Source organism: Musa acuminata, chromosome BXJ2-8 (assembly GCF_036884655.1).
Source record: "Musa acuminata AAA Group cultivar baxijiao chromosome BXJ2-8, Cavendish_Baxijiao_AAA, whole genome shotgun sequence".
Classification (NCBI taxonomy): domain Eukaryota; kingdom Viridiplantae; phylum Streptophyta; class Magnoliopsida; order Zingiberales; family Musaceae; genus Musa; species Musa acuminata.
This window is the reverse complement of record NC_088345.1, coordinates 44,947,668-44,968,272: the sequence shown is the minus strand read 5'-3', so window position 1 is coordinate 44,968,272 and position 20,605 is coordinate 44,947,668. Positions and strand designations below refer to the sequence as shown.

Sequence of the window (20,605 nt, the reverse complement as noted above, 5' to 3'; positions counted from 1 at the left end):
TTCTTAGATCTTTGAGGGATAATCGATCGACTAATTACTTTAAGAATGCCTGAGTCTTCAAAGAATCATTGCCCATGATAATAATATCATTCACATACACAAGAAGATGTATTGTGTCTCTATTTTGTTGTCATAGGAAAAACAAGATATCAGACTTAGAATTGATGAAGCCGGTTTATGTTAGAAATTAGCCAAGTTCAATATATCAGGCTCTTGGAGCTTGACAAAGTCCATAAATAACTTTTTATAGTTTGTAGACATGCCTCGAATACTGATGATAAACAAAACCAAGAGGTTACTACACGAAGATATCTTCAATTAGAGACCCTTGTAAAAAGGCATTGTTAACTTTTAGTTATTGTAGGTGTCAGCCTTTTGAGATGGTCAAACTCAAGATAAGTCATTTTTTGTAGGTTCAACAATGTGATTGGATGTCTTTGTAAAGTCAACACCACATTATTGCTGAAACCTTTTGGCTACTAGATGTGTTTTATATCTTGCAACGGATCCGTCTGGATTTCATTTAATTCGAAAGATGTATTTATACCCGATGATATTTTGTATGTGATAAAATGATACTAGGGTCCACGTAGAGTTATGGAGGAGAGCATCATATTCTTCATATATGATTTTACGCCAACGAGGAGATTTTTGAGCTTAAGTGATTATAGTGGGTTTACTAGCCTCGGGGAGGGGTTTGTTATAACATGTAGGTCAAGAACTTGACGTGATTTGAAAATACCACTTTTGAAGCATATTGTCATTGGATATCTAGGAGATATGAAAGTGGTAGGTTGTGTTGTTGGTATAGTCGGTGGTAAGTCACTGGCATGGACTAGGCTAATATATGGCACTTTAATGTTACTGGATCTAGGAGAAGATAAAGTCAGTGGTGGTGTTACTGAGGGTATTATTTCGTCGATAGGGAAAACTTGTGAGGGAGTGGAGTGAGAAGCTATTGAATTGGAGTAACAATTGTATACGAGTCCTAAGGGAAAGGACTGGATGGTGTCATGGGAGGTTCATGTGATAGGATTTGAGGGATACTCTAGCGATGTATGTTTGTCGAAGTAGCCTGTGGTAGTCATAGGTTCCTTGCAAGCCAATCACTCGAGTGATGACATGTGTGACTTGACATGTAGTTCTTTTACTTGTTATTATTATTTGATATTTTATCACTTTATATTGCTTGTTACTTGAATATATTATGATATCCATGAATCTGTGCAATGGGAATCAGATCGTGATGAGATCACGATAATGAGATTGATTCGCCTTTAAACACAAATCATAAATAATCTCGATCATAGGTTACTCGAAAGGGACATTGAGATAACTAGATAAAGTGTGCTATATACCTGTCCATATGATGAATGCAGTTGGTCTTATAGTTACTCATATGGGGACACCAAGGATATAGTACAGGTGCTCATTGGAAAATGAGTTCACTGATTGATCCACTTACGGAATGTTGGATGGTTGATGATGCCTTATTGTCAGATAGTGATTCTGTAGTCCTAGTGATGTATATAGTCATTAGACTTAAGACACCAAAGATGTCATGTATAAGTACTTCATTTTTTGATACCAGACTTATAGGTCTAGAGGTTCCAAATCTAGCACAACCAGTCATCGGGAGTGATAGCTAACCTTATAAGGACTATCGAGTATCAATATAGGATTATCCACTCTCGGTGTCATGAGAGAAATATCTCATATATTATTGCTCAGACAAATCCCTGGTTAGGGTTATTCAGATTGAGAGATAAAGAGTTCTTCGGGAGAATCTGATTTGAGCGAGATTCAAGCAGAAACCGTATGGGTTTGACAACACCATATCCAGTATATGGTCTCTAGGATATTAGATGGATGAGAGACTATAGATACACATTAACTGAGGACAGAAAGTTATAACTGTGTAGTGGCCTAATACGTCCGCAATCGATGAGTCGAGTGAATTATCATAGAGATAATAATTCACTGAGTCAAAAGAAGTCCTGACAAGTATAACTCACGACCAGCTCGATATTGGGCCTAAAGGGTCACACACATATGGTAGGCGTTGCAATGAGTTCGGGTTCAGATATGAGATATCCACTAGAGCCCCTATCTTATTGGATATCCAATAAGCCCATGAATTATTGGATCATATGGATGAGATCCAATAATAGCTAATGAGAGATTATTGTATAGAGATCCACTAATCTAAGAGGCTTGGGTAGTTTGATGGAGATCCAAAACCCAATAGGGTTGGATCCATTAGGGTTATGTTGACATGAGGCCTCTATAAATAGAAGGAAACCAATGGTTCATAGGCTAGAGCCTTTTTGAGTTGTCTCTCCTATTCTCCTCTCTTTCTCCTCTTCATATAGTATGCTTGGAGATTAGAGGAGGATTGTTATAGTCCTACTACGTGGATCATTGCTAAAGAGGAGGACGCTTGACCTCCTTCGCCCTCTCCTAGAGATCTACATGGATTCAGAGATATATGATCTCCCTAAGTAACACAATCTTTAATATATTTAGTTTTTAAGTTTCATGGTTTTTACATACCAATCTTCGCACGACGATGAACATATCGATTGAAAATTTGAGGATTTTATTTTTTATGTTCTTCCACTGCGCATGTGATGTCGCTCCCTAGATTTCCCAACAGCCTACACGGTAGGATAGTTTTGAAAAGGAAATATATACTCTATAAAAATAATGTGACGTAATATAAAGATTTTCTGAGTTTATGGTTCATAGCATCGGAAAGCATTATAGTCAAAAGAGTATTCTATTAAAGTGCAAGTCTTAGATCATGGTGTTAGCTTATGTGAAGGATAAGGACATAGTTATGAATAACATAAACAACCAAACACTTTGAGTTTCTAAAGGTTTGGAAGCTTATGGAATGATTTTTCAAATGATGACTGGAGTGAGCATACGATTAATAAGATAGACTGCAGTTTGAAAAGCTACTGATGAAAAAGTTAGCAACATGGATGCTTGATGTAGAAGTGAGAGACTAGTTTCAACTATATGCCGATGTTTAAGTTCAGTAGATCCAACTAATTTATGAGTATATTGGGGTTACTTGAGGTGTTATATACTATAAGGTAAGAGACATGATGTGATAACCTGATATTCGCCTCAACCATTTGAGTAAATTGGTCTAATTGAAGACTAAAAGTAATTCTCGACCAACTTTCTAAAATTGGTAAAGATCATTGAAATGTCAAATTTATGGTGGAGAGGATATAACCATGTATATTTTAGTGAAATAGTCTATAAAAATAATATAAAATTTGAACTTACCAAAGAAAGGGTTGGGGCAGGGCCCCAAACATTTGTATAAATAATTTTAAATGATTTAGAGCAAGATATGAATGATATTTCAAAAGATAGTTTATGACTTTTATTAATAAGACAAGTATCATAATGAGTGATAATAATATTGATTTTAAAGGTGGGAAGAGAATGACAAAAAAGTAATTTTTATTTGATAAAAGATAAGGGATAACCAAGATGATGATGCCATACATCAACTAGAGAGCAACTGAAGAGTGAATAATAGGTTAGGAAATTTATAAAACTGATGGCTACTCATAAATGTTGCCTTTATTTTGGCGTTGGACTAAGGATGTCACTGTGCTCAAATCCTTGACAAAAAAACAATCACGATAAAATATAATTGAGATATTATTTTATTTATAGAATTAAAAAAATAAAAATAAGGTTTTGTTTAATATGAGGTGCACACAAAATATCATCGAGTGTAAAAGTTATGGTAAGTGAATTAAGCGTTATAGAACCAATATGAGTAATGAGAATTCATTTACCATCACCGATGATGATATCTTCATTTCTGCTATAGTTGTTGTAGAAAGTTTTGAAGATTAAAGGTGATGCGATAAGAGGCGCCAAAGTCTACAATCTAATTATGTTGTCTAATAGTTGGAGTAGTCATAAGATTTGCTTGAGGCCATCGTTATGGAGCAGGGAGTATGGATCGAGACCGATAGATTTTCGTAGAGTGTTTGACTTTATCACATAGTTGACAAACAACTCTTTATTGACTTGTAAGGTTAGGATGCTAGGGTTGATGATTATGGAAGTTGCTACATTGATAGTGATGATTAAAGTGTTGATGGTGTGGATGAGGGGGGGTTTGGTTTGGGATTCATAGGGTCAGGAGGCAGCTTAGCCAAACCTTTGTTGATATGTTTATTATACTGGTTACTCTTCCTCTTGTATTTTTGACTGACTTGAGCTGTGATAGTTGGTACTAGCAACTTGTCATCATGCGTTAAATATGTCTCATAGTCAGTCTTATTATAGAGTTCTTTGAATGATATTTGTGAGTCACGTGCTCGAATTGCTGTCGCGAGTTCTTTGTACTCGTATTCTAAGACTTTAAGGGTATGGATTAGGACTTCTTAATCACTAAGGGAATGACCTATCAAAGCCAAATCATCAATTATAACGTTGATATTTTGTAAATAATCAGCATTAGTACTTTCCTCTTATTTCATTTTCGTTATATTGTATAAAAGTCCGAGCATGCGAGTACGCAAGTGATTTGCAACTTATACTATGCTTTTACAACAGTCATATATGAAGATATCAATAGGGCAATGGACCCAACGACTGTGGCTTGAATAACTTGGAGGATGAGGCGATCTTGACGTAAGCATAGTTTATGGGTTGGATTTGATATTAAATTGGGTTCTCCTTGGATATTGACCATTGCATGTGGACAATGGAGAGAACCATCGATGTAGCCTAGTAGATCATATCCAAATAGAAGATTAGAAAATTATGCATGCTAAGATGCATAGTTGCTATATTTGGATAATTTAAAGAAAATGAGTGCTACAACATTGATGGTGATAAGACCTATTGGTTAAGAAGTGCTATGGTTCCCTGTATGAACAATAACTTGAGTGTTAGAGGTGAACGATGAAGATATTTTGAGGATATTAGTCTAAGGGAGCAAGTTGGGAGTCATAAGCTATAAAAAGGAGGTGGAAGAGAGCTGCGATGGGGAGCAATGCTTCTTCCAGAGGCATAGTTGCTGTATGAAGCAAGGCAAAGTTGCTATAGTTCTAAAGATCTTTTGACAGAAGATCTGAGTGGTGAAGAAGTCGTCATCACATCAGATTCATCGAGAAGTTGGTTGTTGGAAGCTCTCTTACCGTGACTATGGGAGTTTTTAGATTGTAAGATAGGGGGATGGAGACAATGTTATTGTAGAAGAAGGCAGCAATGGGAAGAAAGGTGGAAAAGGGTGCTCGGGGCAAGCATAGTGCCCCACGGTAAGGGGATTACTCTTTTGTTAGAGATGAGAGACTTGAGGAAGGAACTCCCCAGTGCTTTATCAAAGGCTATAGCAAACTGATCAGGGCTGCAACAACAATGATGGGGGCACTATTGGAGATGTAGGTGGCTTCTACTACAAGCGGTGTTTGTGGTAGTTATTAGTAATAGGCGGTAACGGTGGCATAAAATACGTCGTGGATTGCTGTTGCCATGGGTAATCAGACGATGTAGATGCGATGGCATCAATCGGCTATGAAAATTGCCAGATGTAGGCTACGATGATGGGGAAGAGGAAGGTGCAGTAGACAACACTAGGTAGCATGCACTGAATCTGGGTGCTGTAGAATGAGCGCCAATTTTTGAAGCAGTGACACCTCAATGTGCTTTGGTGTGGGTCAAAGGTATGGCCTAGAGGAGCAGTTCTGGGTATAATCGATGATGGATGAGAGGAAGCACAAGAGGATGCTCTCCAACAGGGAGTCAACATAGAGGTCACGAAGGAAGAAGTAGTAGTGCTTAGATTTGACAACCCAAGCAATTCTATTACTGAACGAGAGGAACCAAATGTTGATCCAGCTCCGTAATGTAGTTTGTGTGTGATAATGTATTAAGGTTGATGTCTAGCCTTTGGTTGTATCTTTTTTATCCTGGAGTAGTTGGTTTTCGATTGCAATCGCCGGAGGAAGAGAAGCAACAATCGATCGCAACTGAGGGGTGGTGGTCAGTCGCTTATTGCAGATCAAGTGAAATGTAATGATAAAAAAACATATTTAAATTAATTGAATCAATGTCTATTTATACATGTTAGAAGAGAATATTTTCCTCGACATATCAACAAGATTTCTTCGGAAATCTTATCTATTATCATATTCCTCTACCATCTTCATCTTTCATTTTATTTTTATTTTCTCATTCTATTCAAATGATCATAACTTATCTTATATTGATGTGACCCGTTTGTTACTACTTATTTGTCTACTATTATGCTCTACCGTTCATTCCAATAATCACACTAATAAATGATAATTTTGAAAATTATTTTAAAATTATTCTAATTTTAAATATTATTTAATTCATAATTTTTTTTCAAAGCCTAAGTAGGGAAGAACATGTTTAAGATTATGACATTGTGTTAATATGTTAAATATGATGATCTATCAAAATATTTATCAATTAAACTAGTCAACATATTAAAAAATAATAATATTAAATTACTATTTAGATTATTATAGTTTTATATAAATTGGAAAATATTTATATTCATATACTCATAAGTGAATGTTATTATCTTCATTTTTAAAACCATATTGAAAACATTTCAAATTTGAATATAAATATTTCTAAATTTAGTGAAAAAATAAAAAAAAATATTGAGTTGCTATCTGAATGTTGTTTGAAAAATGGTAGCTTTATTAGAAAAATAAAAACCTATTACAGATAAAATTATATTGTACATGTAGTGATACTCGTATTTAGAACCAGAATAAAAACATTAAGATGGTTAATATTTGTATCATTACACTTGTTTCACAATCAAGCTCAAAATATTCAATATTTGAATATAAATTTTCTTAAATTTATAAGAATGAAACAACAAGCACATTGGTTGAGAAAGGCATAGAGGGTAGTCAAATAATAAGCTTGTTGAATAGCAAAAAAAATATGTATAAAAAATCTTAGATAATTAAAAAAAAAATGATTCACAAGTAAAAACCAAAAACACGATGGGAAAATCACCCATTTTAGTTAGATTGAGTAATTTTTTTTAAAAATAATATCATTATTATTTCTAACATAATAATTTAATTTTAAGAGGGTACTTAATTTACTGTGATTAATGAAGATTAGATATATATATATATATAATGTGATTCTGTATATATATTAAATATCTCAATCTATTATTTATCTTACTCATGTTAATGATAAGCTCAGATAAACTACTTGATGGACATGTATATATACACTGATAATCTGTATTTTTGTGGTTGTAGATCAATGTATAATATGATTTTTTTTTTGTGTAGCTTCTGTAATTAATTAAAAATGATTGAATGAAAAATTATTATTGATTCAGAATGATTGATTTGGATGCTTAAGAAATAATATAATATTTCATGGAGTCTTTTGAACTCTGTCTCAAATATTTACTATCCATTAATTTGACTTGATAATTATAAATTATAGCATGTATATAGAAAAGATAATCAGGTGACTAATTAGTTGATCAATAATGTAAGAATTGTAAAAGAGGGTCTCTTCTCTTCTCGATCATAGGAGATTATTTTTTACTCGTTTTGCTTCGTCTTTAATTGATTTTTTAGTTAAAAATATTTATTTATTTTTAATTATGAAGAGGGTGTTCATGTTAGTTCGAGAACAATTAACTATAATGATATATGTACAAGTTTTCAACTTCAAAATATTATATTTTTAAAATTAAAATTAAATTTAAAGGAGTAAATATCAAAATATAACTAATTTTAAAAGAATATTTATGCCATTTTGACTATAAACAAGTTAGGAACATATGTTGATAGTAATATTAATATTGGCTCAATTTTTCTTATAGTTTCTTTAACCCCTAAATTTATCCAAGCTTATGTTTACAACTAATTTCAAGATGTAAGGGATTAGTCAACTCGGACTTCAATTAGTTGACTCAATATGTTCAATTAACATTAACGGGCACGTGCTCCTGTTTGAATCCCGCACGTGACTTCTCATTTCCCTCCTCCGCAAACACCAGTCCACGGGAGGGATCCGAGCGAAAAAAGTTCACCAATAAAAAGTCGCCACGTTTCACAAAAAAACAAACCGTCCAACTCACCGATCCGTGACAAACATACAGCAGCCAATCAAAATCCAGCATCTTCCTCTATAAAAGCCAAACCACGCGGTCTTACTCCGCACTCGATTTCACTGCTTCGATAGAACTCGCGCCTTTTCTCTGCTTTCCATTTCCCCGGTCGAGATTCCGATGGCGCCCAAGGCCGAGAAGAAACCAGCGGAGAAGAAGCCCGCCGAGAAGCCGGCGGAGGAGAAGGAGAAGAAGGCGGAGAAGGCCCCCGCGGAGAAGAAGCCCAAGGCTGAGAAGCGCCTCCCCTCCAAGGACGGCGCCTCCGCCGACAAGAAGAGGAAGAAGAAGGCCAAGAAGGGGACTGAGACCTACAAGATCTACATCTTCAAGGTGCTCAAGCAGGTGCATCCCGACATCGGTATCTCCAGCAAGGCCATGTCCATCATGAACTCCTTCATCAACGACATCTTCGAGAAGCTCGCCCAGGAGGCCTCCCGCCTCGCCCGCTACAACAAGAAGCCCACTATCACGTCCCGCGAGATCCAGACCTCCGTCCGCTTGGTCCTCCCGGGTGAGCTCGCCAAGCACGCCGTGTCCGAGGGGACCAAGGCGGTCACCAAGTTCACCAGCTCTTGATCGATTCACGATGGTTGTTCTGGGTTTCATCTCTTAAGCTATCTTTCCCTAGGTTTTGGCATGTGTGACTTGGTTTACATTGTAATATAAGTAGCATGTCTGTTGTAACATGTTGGCTTCTGATTTGGAAGGAAAGGAGTAACTTTTTCTAGTTCTTGTTTATCCTTTTGCCTCTTCTTTTCCCCAGTTTGATTCTGAATCTTTGTTAATCTGATGGTTGTCAGTAATTTTGGCCTCTACTTGCTCTGAGATGTTGCCATTAAAGAGTCTTTTATGGAAGCAACTGAGATCATTTCTTAAAGTACTCGTTTCGGTTCCAAACTGATGACCCTGAGGTGTTGTTCTTGGATGTTGCGTTTGCTTTGATTTGTGTTCTTTGTTGTGTGTTGTTGCCTTCTGCTTCGTGTACTTCTTTCATATGATTGATTTACAGAAAATATTCTTGTTTGCTAGTTTATCGGGCGGGGAGGTCATATATATCACTTCTGCTCATTGGGCCAACTTGCTAACTCAGGTAGTCATACCTGCTCTCCTGTCATCTTACGTTTGTTCTCCTGCCTGCGAAATTTATCTTTGCTTGCTACCATCGATGCAGGAACATAGCAAAGTCACTGTATCTTTTCTCAGTGCCTTCTCTTCCGTATGGAGATTTGGTGGGGTGCCTCGAACGAAGATCACTTTGCGAAAGGATTGGCGCCCGAATGAAGCAATCTGGAATTCAGCAAACCAAGCGGATTCTCTCTTAAAAGGAGCACCGCCTTTGAAGTAGAACTCAAAAATCTTTCTTTTTCAGCTGCTTCCCTTCACCAAAACTGGAACGAAAAGCCTCGTGAGTGTTTTCATCTCTTTCAACCAAAGGTTGCTTTTTCTCTTCTTCTCTATGCTTTTTGTTGATTGTTAAGAATCATTAATTTACTTATTCTACTATGGGGAATGCATGTTGAAACTTAACCCATTTCTTCCTTAAATTGTTGCATTTATTTTGGGAAATGGTGACAACGGCTAGCGATATATTAAAAATGTGAGAGATAGATGTGTTGCCCAACAGCTCAATTGCTTAGGAAAAATGTTATACCCAAATGTTGCATTGTTTACATACGTGGTGAGATTTGAATCATTCAAAAGCATGGATCATACTCAGATCGACATTTAATTCAAGGGGTTTAGAAACATTTGACATATGAAACCTACCTTTCATGTAAAAATAGGATAATGAGCTTTGACCTAACGAGTAATTTTGATAAGATCTTTTATCATATAAGAAGAGAAAGAAAAGAGATGATCACTTCGAGGGGATCAGTCTTCTACTGTTTGCTAAAAGCCAGAATAATATTTCATAGATAGATGAAAAGAAACAGATACATCTACAGAGTTTCACTTCTAAATCCATCATTCTCTTAATAAATAAATAAATATAAAAAAGTCTTTATCTGACTCTTATTGAACTAGACAAACTTAAAGAACTAACTCATCACAACAATAGTATATTTGGTTGGAAGTATAACAATCTTGTAGATCTCTTAGCCTTTTGCTTGCTCTGGTCTTACTTGGTTGATGCCGCTAGCTTTTCACTGAAGTCCCACAGCTTTTCTGCCAATGTTTCATCTCTGGCCAAGTAACTTGGTTTCTCCTCATTGCAGTCCAAGAAGTACTTCCCGGTCACACCCTTGAGACTTGGATGCAGTGCGACATAGCATGTAGTTGCTGCACCCTGCGCTTATTTAAAGGTACACAATGTTGATGTTCACCCCTTGCTGAGTTCTAGTTCCTATGAAGATTTTTCTCTGCACTCCCCATGTTCTACTTGGCATGCAAAGCATGTTACCATACATTTCAATTACATGGGTTTTAATTTCGGTGTCTCAGTGAAATATCACGTATGTTTTTGCTTCTGTTTCATATGCAGATAGTATGGATGGGTCTAACTCATGTTCAGTGATCATTTGTTTTGCCCCATCTCTTCAGAAAATTGCACTAGGAAAGTATTGATTTTTGTAATTTTCTGCTCTTGCTGATACGATGTGACGAATAAGAAATGGTACTTCTTTTACTGCTATAGGTTCTAAATAATGAATAGTTAATTATAGTGAAACACTGAACAAGCTTAAATTATAGCAGGCAATGATCCAACTAAATTAGTGTAATAGTCCATGAAAACCACCAAAATATTCAGCTGATGCTACCCTTATACATAAGGGAACTTAATGTCATCGAGCAAGCGTCGTAACACACCTGGGGAACATTCTTCCAGAAGATGTAAGTGAATAATTTTAGCACCCCTGCAAACAAGCAACAATGTCGGGTCTGAGTCCAAAACTTTCAATTTCAGAATAGGTTACTGTTCTTAAAACCACTACTGATTTGGAAGTTTAAGAACAAACTCATTAGATGGAATGAGTGTCTCATCAGGTTCGTCATGATCAGTCCAGGATGAACAGAATTTACTGTGATGTTTGCACCATCTTCCTGTGAACCATAATGTGCAGAAAATTAAGGAGTCAGCAAGACATGTCATGCTGCATATCAGTAATCCACACTAAAAAGACAATACAGAAGAAAACAAGTACAAAGTAGAAGCAGCCTATGGGCCAGTAAAATGAAATTGACATAGGAAATGACAGTTGTGTTATGTGTTTGGATTGACACTTATAATGGACAGCTGGTAGAGATTTCATGATGACAATTCTTGCTGCATAATTGTTTTTGTATAGGTAATGCATGTAATGCATCTTGATCTAAGATATGCATTGCAAAATTGAGTACCTTTAAGCGTCTAGAGAGCTCGTTCGCATGCAATATGTTGGCCAGTTTGGACTGCCCATATGCCTTTTTATCCAAGTATCTGAGGAACAAAGATCAGTTGGTGAGGTTGAAGAAATCACCATTTTTTTTTTGTAGTGAAGAATACTGCCAGTGCAGCAGAGTTTTCTCAAAGTATTTGCTTGCCAAACAGCCAATGGTAACTTACACTTCCTTGTGATTAAGCTTGTCAAACCATATTCCTCCTTCATATGTATTCAAGTGAGCAATAGATGACAGATTCACAATTCTACCCTCAATCCCTGTCTTCTCGGCTGTGGTTTTCATCTTGTCAAGAAGAAGATTTGTCAAGAAAAAGTGTCCTGAAAGTAGAACAAAGCTAAGCTTTTAGTGCATACCAGTAGAAGAAATTGGAATTGATTGGACTAGCAACTTCACTAGGAGATCACAAACATATCGTTTTACCTAGATGATTTGTTGCAAACTGCATCTCTATTCCATCCTCTGAGAGTTGGTAAGGACAGAACATGACACCAGCGTTGTTTCTGAGAAGAAATCCAAGGCACAAAACTCACTCGGAGACATGATAGCATGTAAGTATCATTACAAGAAGCAACAGTGATTACATTAAGATGTTGAGAGGTAGGTCCAACGAGAGGAATTTGTCTGCAAAGGCTCTCACAGATTTGAGTGAGCTGAGATCAAGCTTTAAGACATCAACTTTGGCCATTGGAGTACACTGCAGGATGTGCTGCTGCACATCATTGGCAGCTGCCATGTTCCTTGCAGCAATGATGACATGGGCTCCTCTGAGGGCAAAGACTCTTGCAGTCTCTTCACCAATCCCACTTGCACCCCCTGGATTGCATGTAGACTCAAAAGTCAATGTGAATTTTTTTGATGTCATTGCTAATAACTGTTCAATTATTGGATCAAATTGGGGGAGAAGCCATAAAAATGACCCTGAAATATTTGTTTAGGCAGATCTTTATTTAAAAGATTACTTAGACCACCATCAAAATTTGACCCGGTGAAGTCCAGTTGAAGACTTGACCGATCCTAGTATTTTAAGGTCATCGCCATTAATGGAACTGCTGAGCTCAAAGCAGAGCAGAGTCGGATGAAGAAGATGGGAGGGAGGGACGCACCGGTGATGATGACGGTGAGATGGGAGGCGTCGATGCCGTCGGTGACCTGCTCGGCGGTGGAGGCGGATCCGAAGCCGCTTGGCCCCGGCAGCCCGGTGACGAGCCTGAAGAGTCCCATGCTGCTGCAGGAAGTAACGGCGGTAGGAGGTGAGAGGAGGAAGAGGCAGGAGAGAGTGAGATCGAACGCTCATAGGGGTGATGTTATTTATAGTTGGGAAGCGTGGTGGAGAAAGCGGGTCAACCGAAGAGAGTTAATGCGCAACGGTGGGAGATGCGGTGGGGAACGGGGAGAGTGAAGGCCTTGTGGGGCCTGCGGTGGGTCGGGCATTTCGTTCGCGGTTTACCCACCTCAGCTACCTCTTTCGTGATTGGAGGATGCGATCGTCCTTTTCGTTCACGGGTGAGATTCTCTTCGGAAGTCGATTTTAGTATTTACCCCCTCTAAATTTTGGTATTGTACAAATAGCCCCCTGCCGAACAGGCAGACTTTCCATCAATCCTTCTAAAAATTATATTTGCTTGATGTGAATACTAATTATATATTATGCGTATACTAACCGTAATTAGTCGGCATTGATCATTAGTTAATGATAGTTATTCTAAGTTTGTCAGGGAGGATCTTGAAGATTTGTAATGGTAAATATATAATATCGAAACTCTTCAAGGATGGATGTGTAAAAACTCCTCTATATATATATATATATATATATATATATATATATATATATATATATATATATATATATATTCCTGTACCCCTGGCGGCCACCCGCTCTGTGATGGGGCGACAGCGATGGCGGGTGGGTCCCATGTGGGACCTCGCCCAATACGGAACGCTTGGGTCGCCGTTGGAGTACCTTTCATTTTTGTTTTTGTTATTTTATTTTATTTTTACTAATGGTAATTTGATAAGGACGAGATTTTATGTCAATATCTGAGCATTAAATATTAGTCATAATTTAAAATAATCAAACTGAGCATTCTAAATCGACATTAACCATTAATTAGAACACATATATGTATATAATATAAATAGTAAAGAAGTAATGTCATGACTTGTTGTTTACGAATTGGGTTTTGGAATCTAATGATTGCTTTTACACTGTAATAATACATATTAACAAATTAAATGACTGTCACGTTAGATGGAATTACATTTATATTATGAGAATATATAATGTTATTTTACCATTCTTTTATTTAATGGGATATTTTTATCTCGATTTCTCTTTGATGAACTATGATATCATTTTGTCACGTTAATAGGATGAAAGATATCTGACAATATGTGGTGCAATTAGGTGAGGATTTCTTTTGGGTCGACCATGATAATGTCAATTGAAACCAACATGGGCCATACCCTAAACCTAAACTTATTTCGCCCCATCCATATTAATAAATGCCACATCATACTATGAGGTGAAGGCGATAATCTCATAATGAAAGCAGGAATGGTGGATTGTCAATGTCATTGTCCCTGTAAACCATACCACACAATGCAACACCAACGATATGGATTGTCATTGTCCCTACGGTTGGAAATGATTTGGTGATTGGACAGTAGCAAGTTGACTATGTCTTCTTAGGTGTTCACCATTTAATAGAAAGCTACCATGACCATTTATTTTCCAAGTTGACAATGGGCAGTCCTTTTCATTATTCACAATATGATTTATTTTTTTTCTTCAAAAAACGCTAATGCCAAACATAAATACACCAAAGTTCAAAAGAAATGAGAAGGGGAAAAAAAAATTCGATTCTCTTGTAATTTTCTTTTATTTTTATCTTTTGCTTCATTACTATAGCGTGATATCATTATTTCAATCTATTAATCACTTTCTCTATTTTCTTGACCTTCTACTATATAAATAAGATAAGGTATTTGTGGTAATATTAATGCATTCATTACTGAATTATAAATTTTATTGATTGATAGAATGGGGATTCGATTTTTTTTTCTTTCACATACATGAAATTAATGCATTCATCACTAAATTATAATACTCAGATCGAGATGAGTAAGGACCCGATGATCAAAGATAGAGCCCATCTATAGGGTTCCAAAAGAATATTTCATATATACCTCAAAATATTTTTTTCCTATTAAACCAATTATAAAATCCCATCAAATCACATAAATCTATGTTACTTATTCATCTTACTTTGAAATTCTGATTTTTCATAACTAACTTAATATTGGAAGAACTATGTTTGATCGACCATCCGAGATCTTCTTAATATTATTTAAATTTTTTATACATACGAACTTGAATCAAGTGGAACTAATATAGATATCGTCGACATCCGTCACCTTAATATTTTTTTTATATCCCATCACTCGAAACATGAAGCATGCTATTCTGTCATTGATAATTGATTCTGATAGTCAATTTTATCATCAAAGTTTTTTTTTTTTTGACAGAATACGAGTCACTAAGAGTGGTTTTACTATCTTCTTCTCACTCACCAATCTGCAAAGGACTCAAATCGTGGGATTCTCTTTCTGGCAGCATCTTGTCATTTGAAGGTCCATAGAAAATGTGACATGATAGAGAAGATGGATCTTAGTAATCATATTCAATGGAGTCTATAGAAGATGGTGTCAAAACAAGTTTGGATCAGCCAATGTGCAGTGATATTATTGTTGAGGCATGGTTTCCTTGCAGGCATTGGACATCCCATCATCTCCAATCCCATGCACAGTTAGAGTAGATGAGAGAGAGACTTAAATGCCATCTGTATTGTAGGTTTAGCCATTAAAGCAACGGTTGCACCGAAAGACACTCCTCCTGCAAGTGACACGCCATTACACAGTGTTATCTGTGGGGCCTTCTGCTGCTGCAGTAGAACTACGACAGGCGCACGAGCGAAGCAATCGGGAATTGCCGGTTCCACTTCCACCGGAAGAACTCAGTGGACCAGAGAAGGTGCACCTCCGAAGCTTGGAAGGTGACGGTGATGGAGAGGGATGGGTTGCAAGGAAAGATATGTTGCGTAGCCTTTGCATGTGCTCATGCACAGTGTGCTGATGCAACAATAGGGTGCACCTAAGTGGTGATAACAGACACCAAAATATAGGTAGCAACCAACATTTTAATGTCTTAATGCTTCATGTTGGAACATGTGGATTGAGTGCATGTTACAAGGCTTCCTGCTAAACTTAATATGCTCTCCTTCTTCTTCTTCTTCTTCTTCTTCTTCTTCTTCTTCAAGGAAATGATGTGTTTTACCGGTGCAATATGGCTAAGATTTGCCTTACGGTGATGTCACCATGATTTAATGGAACCTTAATTGAATGTCTGAGACTTGACTTGGCATGTAAGCTGTTGATACCTGCTGTGACGATTGTCCAAGATGGATGCTTCGAGGTCATAACTCTCTGCCATGTTCACCACAGACACGCACATCTCACTTTGGAACAAGCTCACCAACAATGGTGACCATGGCTGAATGAGCAGAAGCTTCTCAGCAGCTGGACCACTGAAGTGAGAAGAAGGCAGACGGCAGATATAATTGCAGTCCAAGTAGGGGTTGGATTGGAGTGATTGCAAAGCCCATACCTGATAATGAAATCTAGTTTCAGATAGGTCAGACTCTTTTAAGTGGATGCTTAGTTGGGATAGAACATGACAGGTGAAGTACAAAAAGAGTCACGTATTATTCTGGGATGATTTGGTCTATCACAGACCTGTTTTAATCTGTGAGTTGATCTCCCAAAACTATGACATCTCCAAATGCACATAAATTAAAGCATGATATGTGAACCCTATGTTTACCAGAGAAAAGCCTACAATTATCTACCACTTCTTTTTCGAATAAAAGCACTCATTTGAGATTTGATAATTTTCATGGCAAAGAGAACAGACAAGAAATACAAATTATCTGTATATTCTTTTTCCTTCACTGTTACTGAGTTTTGGATGTCTGATTTCTGTGAGTTTTATGAGGTTTAATTGCATGGTGAGAACAAGAAAAAACACATGAAGACACAATTAATCTGTGATTTATGTTGGTGTAGGATAGACTGGATTTTTGGCTTGGATACATGTAATATAAAACTAGTAAATCTGTGACTTCTGCAGCTTCATGAGACATTAAAGATGGAAGTTGAAAGACAGTAAACGATACAGCAGCAGTCGTAGAAGCCAACAAGAATTCCGGCTTCATTCATCGAACAAAATAAATGGCACAAAGAGTCGTTGTGATTACTTAGATTACTCTGCATGTTAGATTATTAAGAATCCACTTGCACTTTAAGTTTGGATACAAAGAGTATCTAACGAGGTCCCTTCTCAAATTTGACGGGCTATTTGATATTTATTGGAAGTAATATGCAAAGAAAATTGAGCTATGTCAGTCAATTTATTACAATCCGTGGATGCTAAAGAACTCTTCTTACTTTTCGAAACGAACTGAAATAGAAAAAATACTTATTATATATATATATATATATATATATTAAATTAATCTCAAGTTATCATGTTGTGTTTTTCTCTAATATCCTTCTTATCTTTCTTTCCAAAATAAAAAAAATAAAAGACATCTTCAAAATTTTTTCTCCATTCAATAACCTCAAATATTTTCTCCATTTGGTAGATTCAATATTCAAGGATCTAACCTGCTCTCAAAAACGGGTAATCTTAAACTCTTAAAGTAATCCAAAATGTTATTTTCATCCCATCGATTTCTATAGTACTCCTCTTGACGCTCAAAGTAGTCTTTAATAACATTAAGACTTTGTGTACATCATCTGAGGCATTGGTAGGTGCTGAAGTACGAGATGCATTCTGCATCACAAAAACTGGCAATTCCAAACTCTTTAAGGGATCTAAAGTGTTATTTTCGTCTCGTCGAGCTTTATACCGATGCTTAAAATAGTATCTAATAGCATTAAAGATTCCATGTACATCATTTAAGGCATTGGCTGGAGCATTCTGTGATGTTGGAGAAGTTGTCACGTAATAAGTGATATGTGTATGTAAAGATTGAGTCTATATCAAAATACGTGAAACTTTCAAAGTTAGGATATACTTGAACACCTCCTGAACCATGTAGACCAATAGCATTATCCTTAGTCATAGGTACTTTACAAGCCAATCACGTGATAACACGTGTGACTTGACACACAGTCTTTTTGCTTATTATTATTATTATTTGATATTTTATCACTTTATATTGCTTGTTGCACAAATATATTATGATGTTCATGGATCTGTGCAATGAGAATCAGATCGTGATAAGATCACGATAATGAGACCGATTCGTCTTGAAACACATATCCTAAATAATACCGATCATAGGTTGCTCGAGAGGGACATTGAGATAACCAGACAGACTGGTGTACTATATACATGTATATATGATGGTGGCGACTGGTAGTTGCTCATGTGGGGACACTAGAGATATAGTGTAGGTACTCATTGGAGAATGAGTTCACTGATTGATCCATGTTGAATCTCGAATTTTGATGATGAAATCAATTGATGTGTTTATGATCTGATCTGTGTTTTGAGTGACACAGGAAGCTTTGATCAGAGAGATACAATTAAAAGCAGGAAGAATCATGTTGGGCTGGAGTGGAATATGTCAGAAGATTGGACGTCGAGCCAAAGGATCGGTCGACGTATCGACAGAAGGCTTCGGGCCATGGGTTCGGGCATCGGGCCAAGAAATACGAAAATTGCATCAAGGAAATCGGAGTTGCAGAGGTTAATTAGTTGATTGGGCAATAGGCCACAAGAGAGGACGATGCGCCGAAGAATCGGATGAGGCGTTGATGAACCAATGACATGCCGAACAATATTTGATTGGCTTTGTAATAATTGTCTAGATCGAAGTAGGTTTTAGGCATAATTGGGTTGGAATTGAGCCAACTCAATTAGGGGCCCGTTGGGCCTAAGTTTGGGCTGTGTTGGGCCAAGTGAAAGGCCCAAACAAAGACACAAGTGAAATCGTTGTGGCATAGTCTCCGAGACTGTATCAAGCGATGGTACCGCCTAGACAGTCTCCGAGAGATTGTCAGGTAGTGGTATCGCCCAGTGTCAGTGCTGTAGGCGATGGTACTGCCCAACACAGGCGATGGTACCACCAGTACCCTAAAAATCGAGGATAAGACACTTTTAGGCTCTAAGTTTGAATCCACTTGATGCCTATAAATACCCCTCTCATCCCTGGTTAAAAGACACAAGAATTGAGAGAAAAAAAAACACTATTGTAATGTTGTGAGAACTCCTCTCAAGCTCTAAGTGTTAGTGTGGTTTAAGGGAGGAGTAAGTGAGGGTGTAAAGGTTCTCTCCTGAACCTATCGAAAGGAGAATCGAGTGTAAAAGGGTCATTGATCTTCGCCCATTGAAAGAAGATCGGTAGTGGAAGCCGGTGGCCTCGAGTGAAGAGGAATCGAGAGTGGATGTAAGTTACGACGATCGAACCACTATAAATCGGTGTGCATTTCTATTATTGTCATTTACTTACTTCGCAATTGCTTCACTTCCTCTTTACTTTGCTTTCACTACGCTTACGAACAAGCATTCAATTTGAAGTTATCTTCCGAGATCGGTTTTTATCGTATGAAAAAATTTCAAACTGACGTTTTTATCCACTACATTAATTCAACCCTCCTCTTAGTGCCAACTCGATCCTAACAGTTGGTATCAGAGCCACATTTTTCTCATTTGGTTTAACACCCAAGAGAAATGGCTATTTTCGGCTTTCAAGAGGGTCACTCTATCATTCATCCTCTCATGTTCAATGGGACGTACTACACATATTGGAAAACTCGAATGAGAGTTTTTTTTGCTTTCGTTGAATCTCAATTTATGGAATATAATCGAATTTGGTTTTCGAAAGTCTTATCTTCCGATGAACAATTGAAATGAGTTGGAGAAGAAAACTTTCTCTTTAAATGTCAAGGCTATGAATGCCTTGTTTTGCACCTTAGACAAAAATGAATTTAATCGTGTTTCTATTTGCGAAACCACTTTCGATATTTGGCACACTCTTGAAACCACACACGAAGGCACTAGTAGAGTAAAAGATTTTAAAGTTAATCTTTTTGATACATGATTTTAAATTATTTCGTATGAAGCCAAGCGAAACTATTGTTGACATGTACACCCGTTTTACGGATGTCGTCAATAGTTTAAAAGTCCTTGGCAAATGTTTTTCAAATTTTGAACTTGTTAATAAGATATTAAGATCCCTTCCAAAAAGTTGCGATCCTAAAATCATGGCAATACAATAATCAAAGGACTTGAACTATTTTCCCATTGAAGAACTGATTGGGTAGTTGATGACCTATGAAATGGGTTGTATGACCTAAAACGAACATGAGAACAATCTTCCAAAGAATAGGAAGGATTTGTCACTTCGAACAATAAAATACCACTTGAGCGATAACTCAAGTGATGATGATGACTTTGAACTTCTTACTAAAAAAATTAAAAAGTTTATGAAACAAGAATTAAAGAATAAAAGTGAACTTAAAAATAAGTTACCAAAGAAGAAGAAAGTATTCAAAGGTGGCTTGGGATGAATTGAGCTTAATCCGAAGACGAGGAGCAAACCAACAAGGGCAAGGTGGCGAACTGCGCTTTGACGACTTTCGTCAACAAGGTAGGCGACTCAATCGAATCTCTTTTTCCTTACCATGAAATTACTTAGTGCTTTTCATGATTAGTTATATATATATATATATATATATATATATATATATATATATATATATATATATATATATATCATGACAATTGCATGTTTTGTAATAATGCTTGCACATCAAATAAGATTAATTCCTTATATGTTATAAGAAACAATTATGTATACTTCATGATTTATGATTTTGTATTGCTTTTCGATTTTAAATAATATGGATGGTTTTCGTATGAAAAACTTGAGCATATTTATATAAAATCAATCACATAAAATAAAACACATAAAAAAGAAAATGTATTATCCTTAG

The 20,605-nt window shown here is 36.6% G+C and overlaps 2 protein-coding genes across 2 annotated transcripts; one reads left to right on the top strand and one right to left on the bottom strand.

Annotated features, from left to right (window-relative positions):
- Positions 1–8,207: 8,207 nt before the first annotated feature.
- Positions 8,208–8,902, top strand: LOC135619629 (histone H2B-like). The gene has a single exon (XM_065121816.1). The coding sequence runs from the start codon at positions 8,285–8,287 to the stop codon at positions 8,738–8,740; it is 456 nt and encodes a 151-aa protein (XP_064977888.1). The 5' UTR covers positions 8,208–8,284; the 3' UTR covers positions 8,741–8,902.
- Positions 8,903–10,050: 1,148 nt separating this feature from the next.
- On the bottom strand, positions 10,051–12,838 carry LOC135619628 (short-chain dehydrogenase TIC 32 B, chloroplastic-like). The gene is made up of 8 exons (XM_065121814.1): positions 12,649–12,838; positions 12,127–12,358; positions 11,966–12,045; positions 11,709–11,862; positions 11,504–11,582; positions 11,122–11,206; positions 10,973–11,019; positions 10,051–10,451 (listed from the first exon to the last, which is right to left on the bottom strand). The coding sequence occupies exons 1-8, from the start codon at positions 12,764–12,766 to the stop codon at positions 10,284–10,286; spliced, it is 963 nt and encodes a 320-aa protein (XP_064977886.1). The 5' UTR covers positions 12,767–12,838; the 3' UTR covers positions 10,051–10,283.
- Between the last annotated feature and the right edge of the window lie 7,767 nt (positions 12,839–20,605).

What these genes read in the sequence shown, in the direction of transcription:
- LOC135619628 (XM_065121814.1), bottom strand. Translation starts at nt 12,766, where the DNA reads ATGGGACTCTTCAGGCTCGTCACCGGGCTGCCGGGGCCAAGCGGCTTC. An exon ending in AAGCTTAATCACAAGGAAGT is followed by an intron (nt 11,583 to 11,708) that starts GTAAGTTACCAT and finishes TTTGTTCCTCAG; the next exon opens with ATACTTGGATAAAAAGGCAT. An exon ending in TCTGGAAGAATGTTCCCCAG is followed by an intron (nt 10,452 to 10,972) that starts GTGTGTTACGAC and finishes AAATAAGCGCAG; the next exon opens with GGTGCAGCAACTACATGCTA.
- LOC135619629 (XM_065121816.1), top strand. Translation starts at nt 8,285, where the DNA reads ATGGCGCCCAAGGCCGAGAAGAAACCAGCGGAGAAGAAGCCCGCCGAG.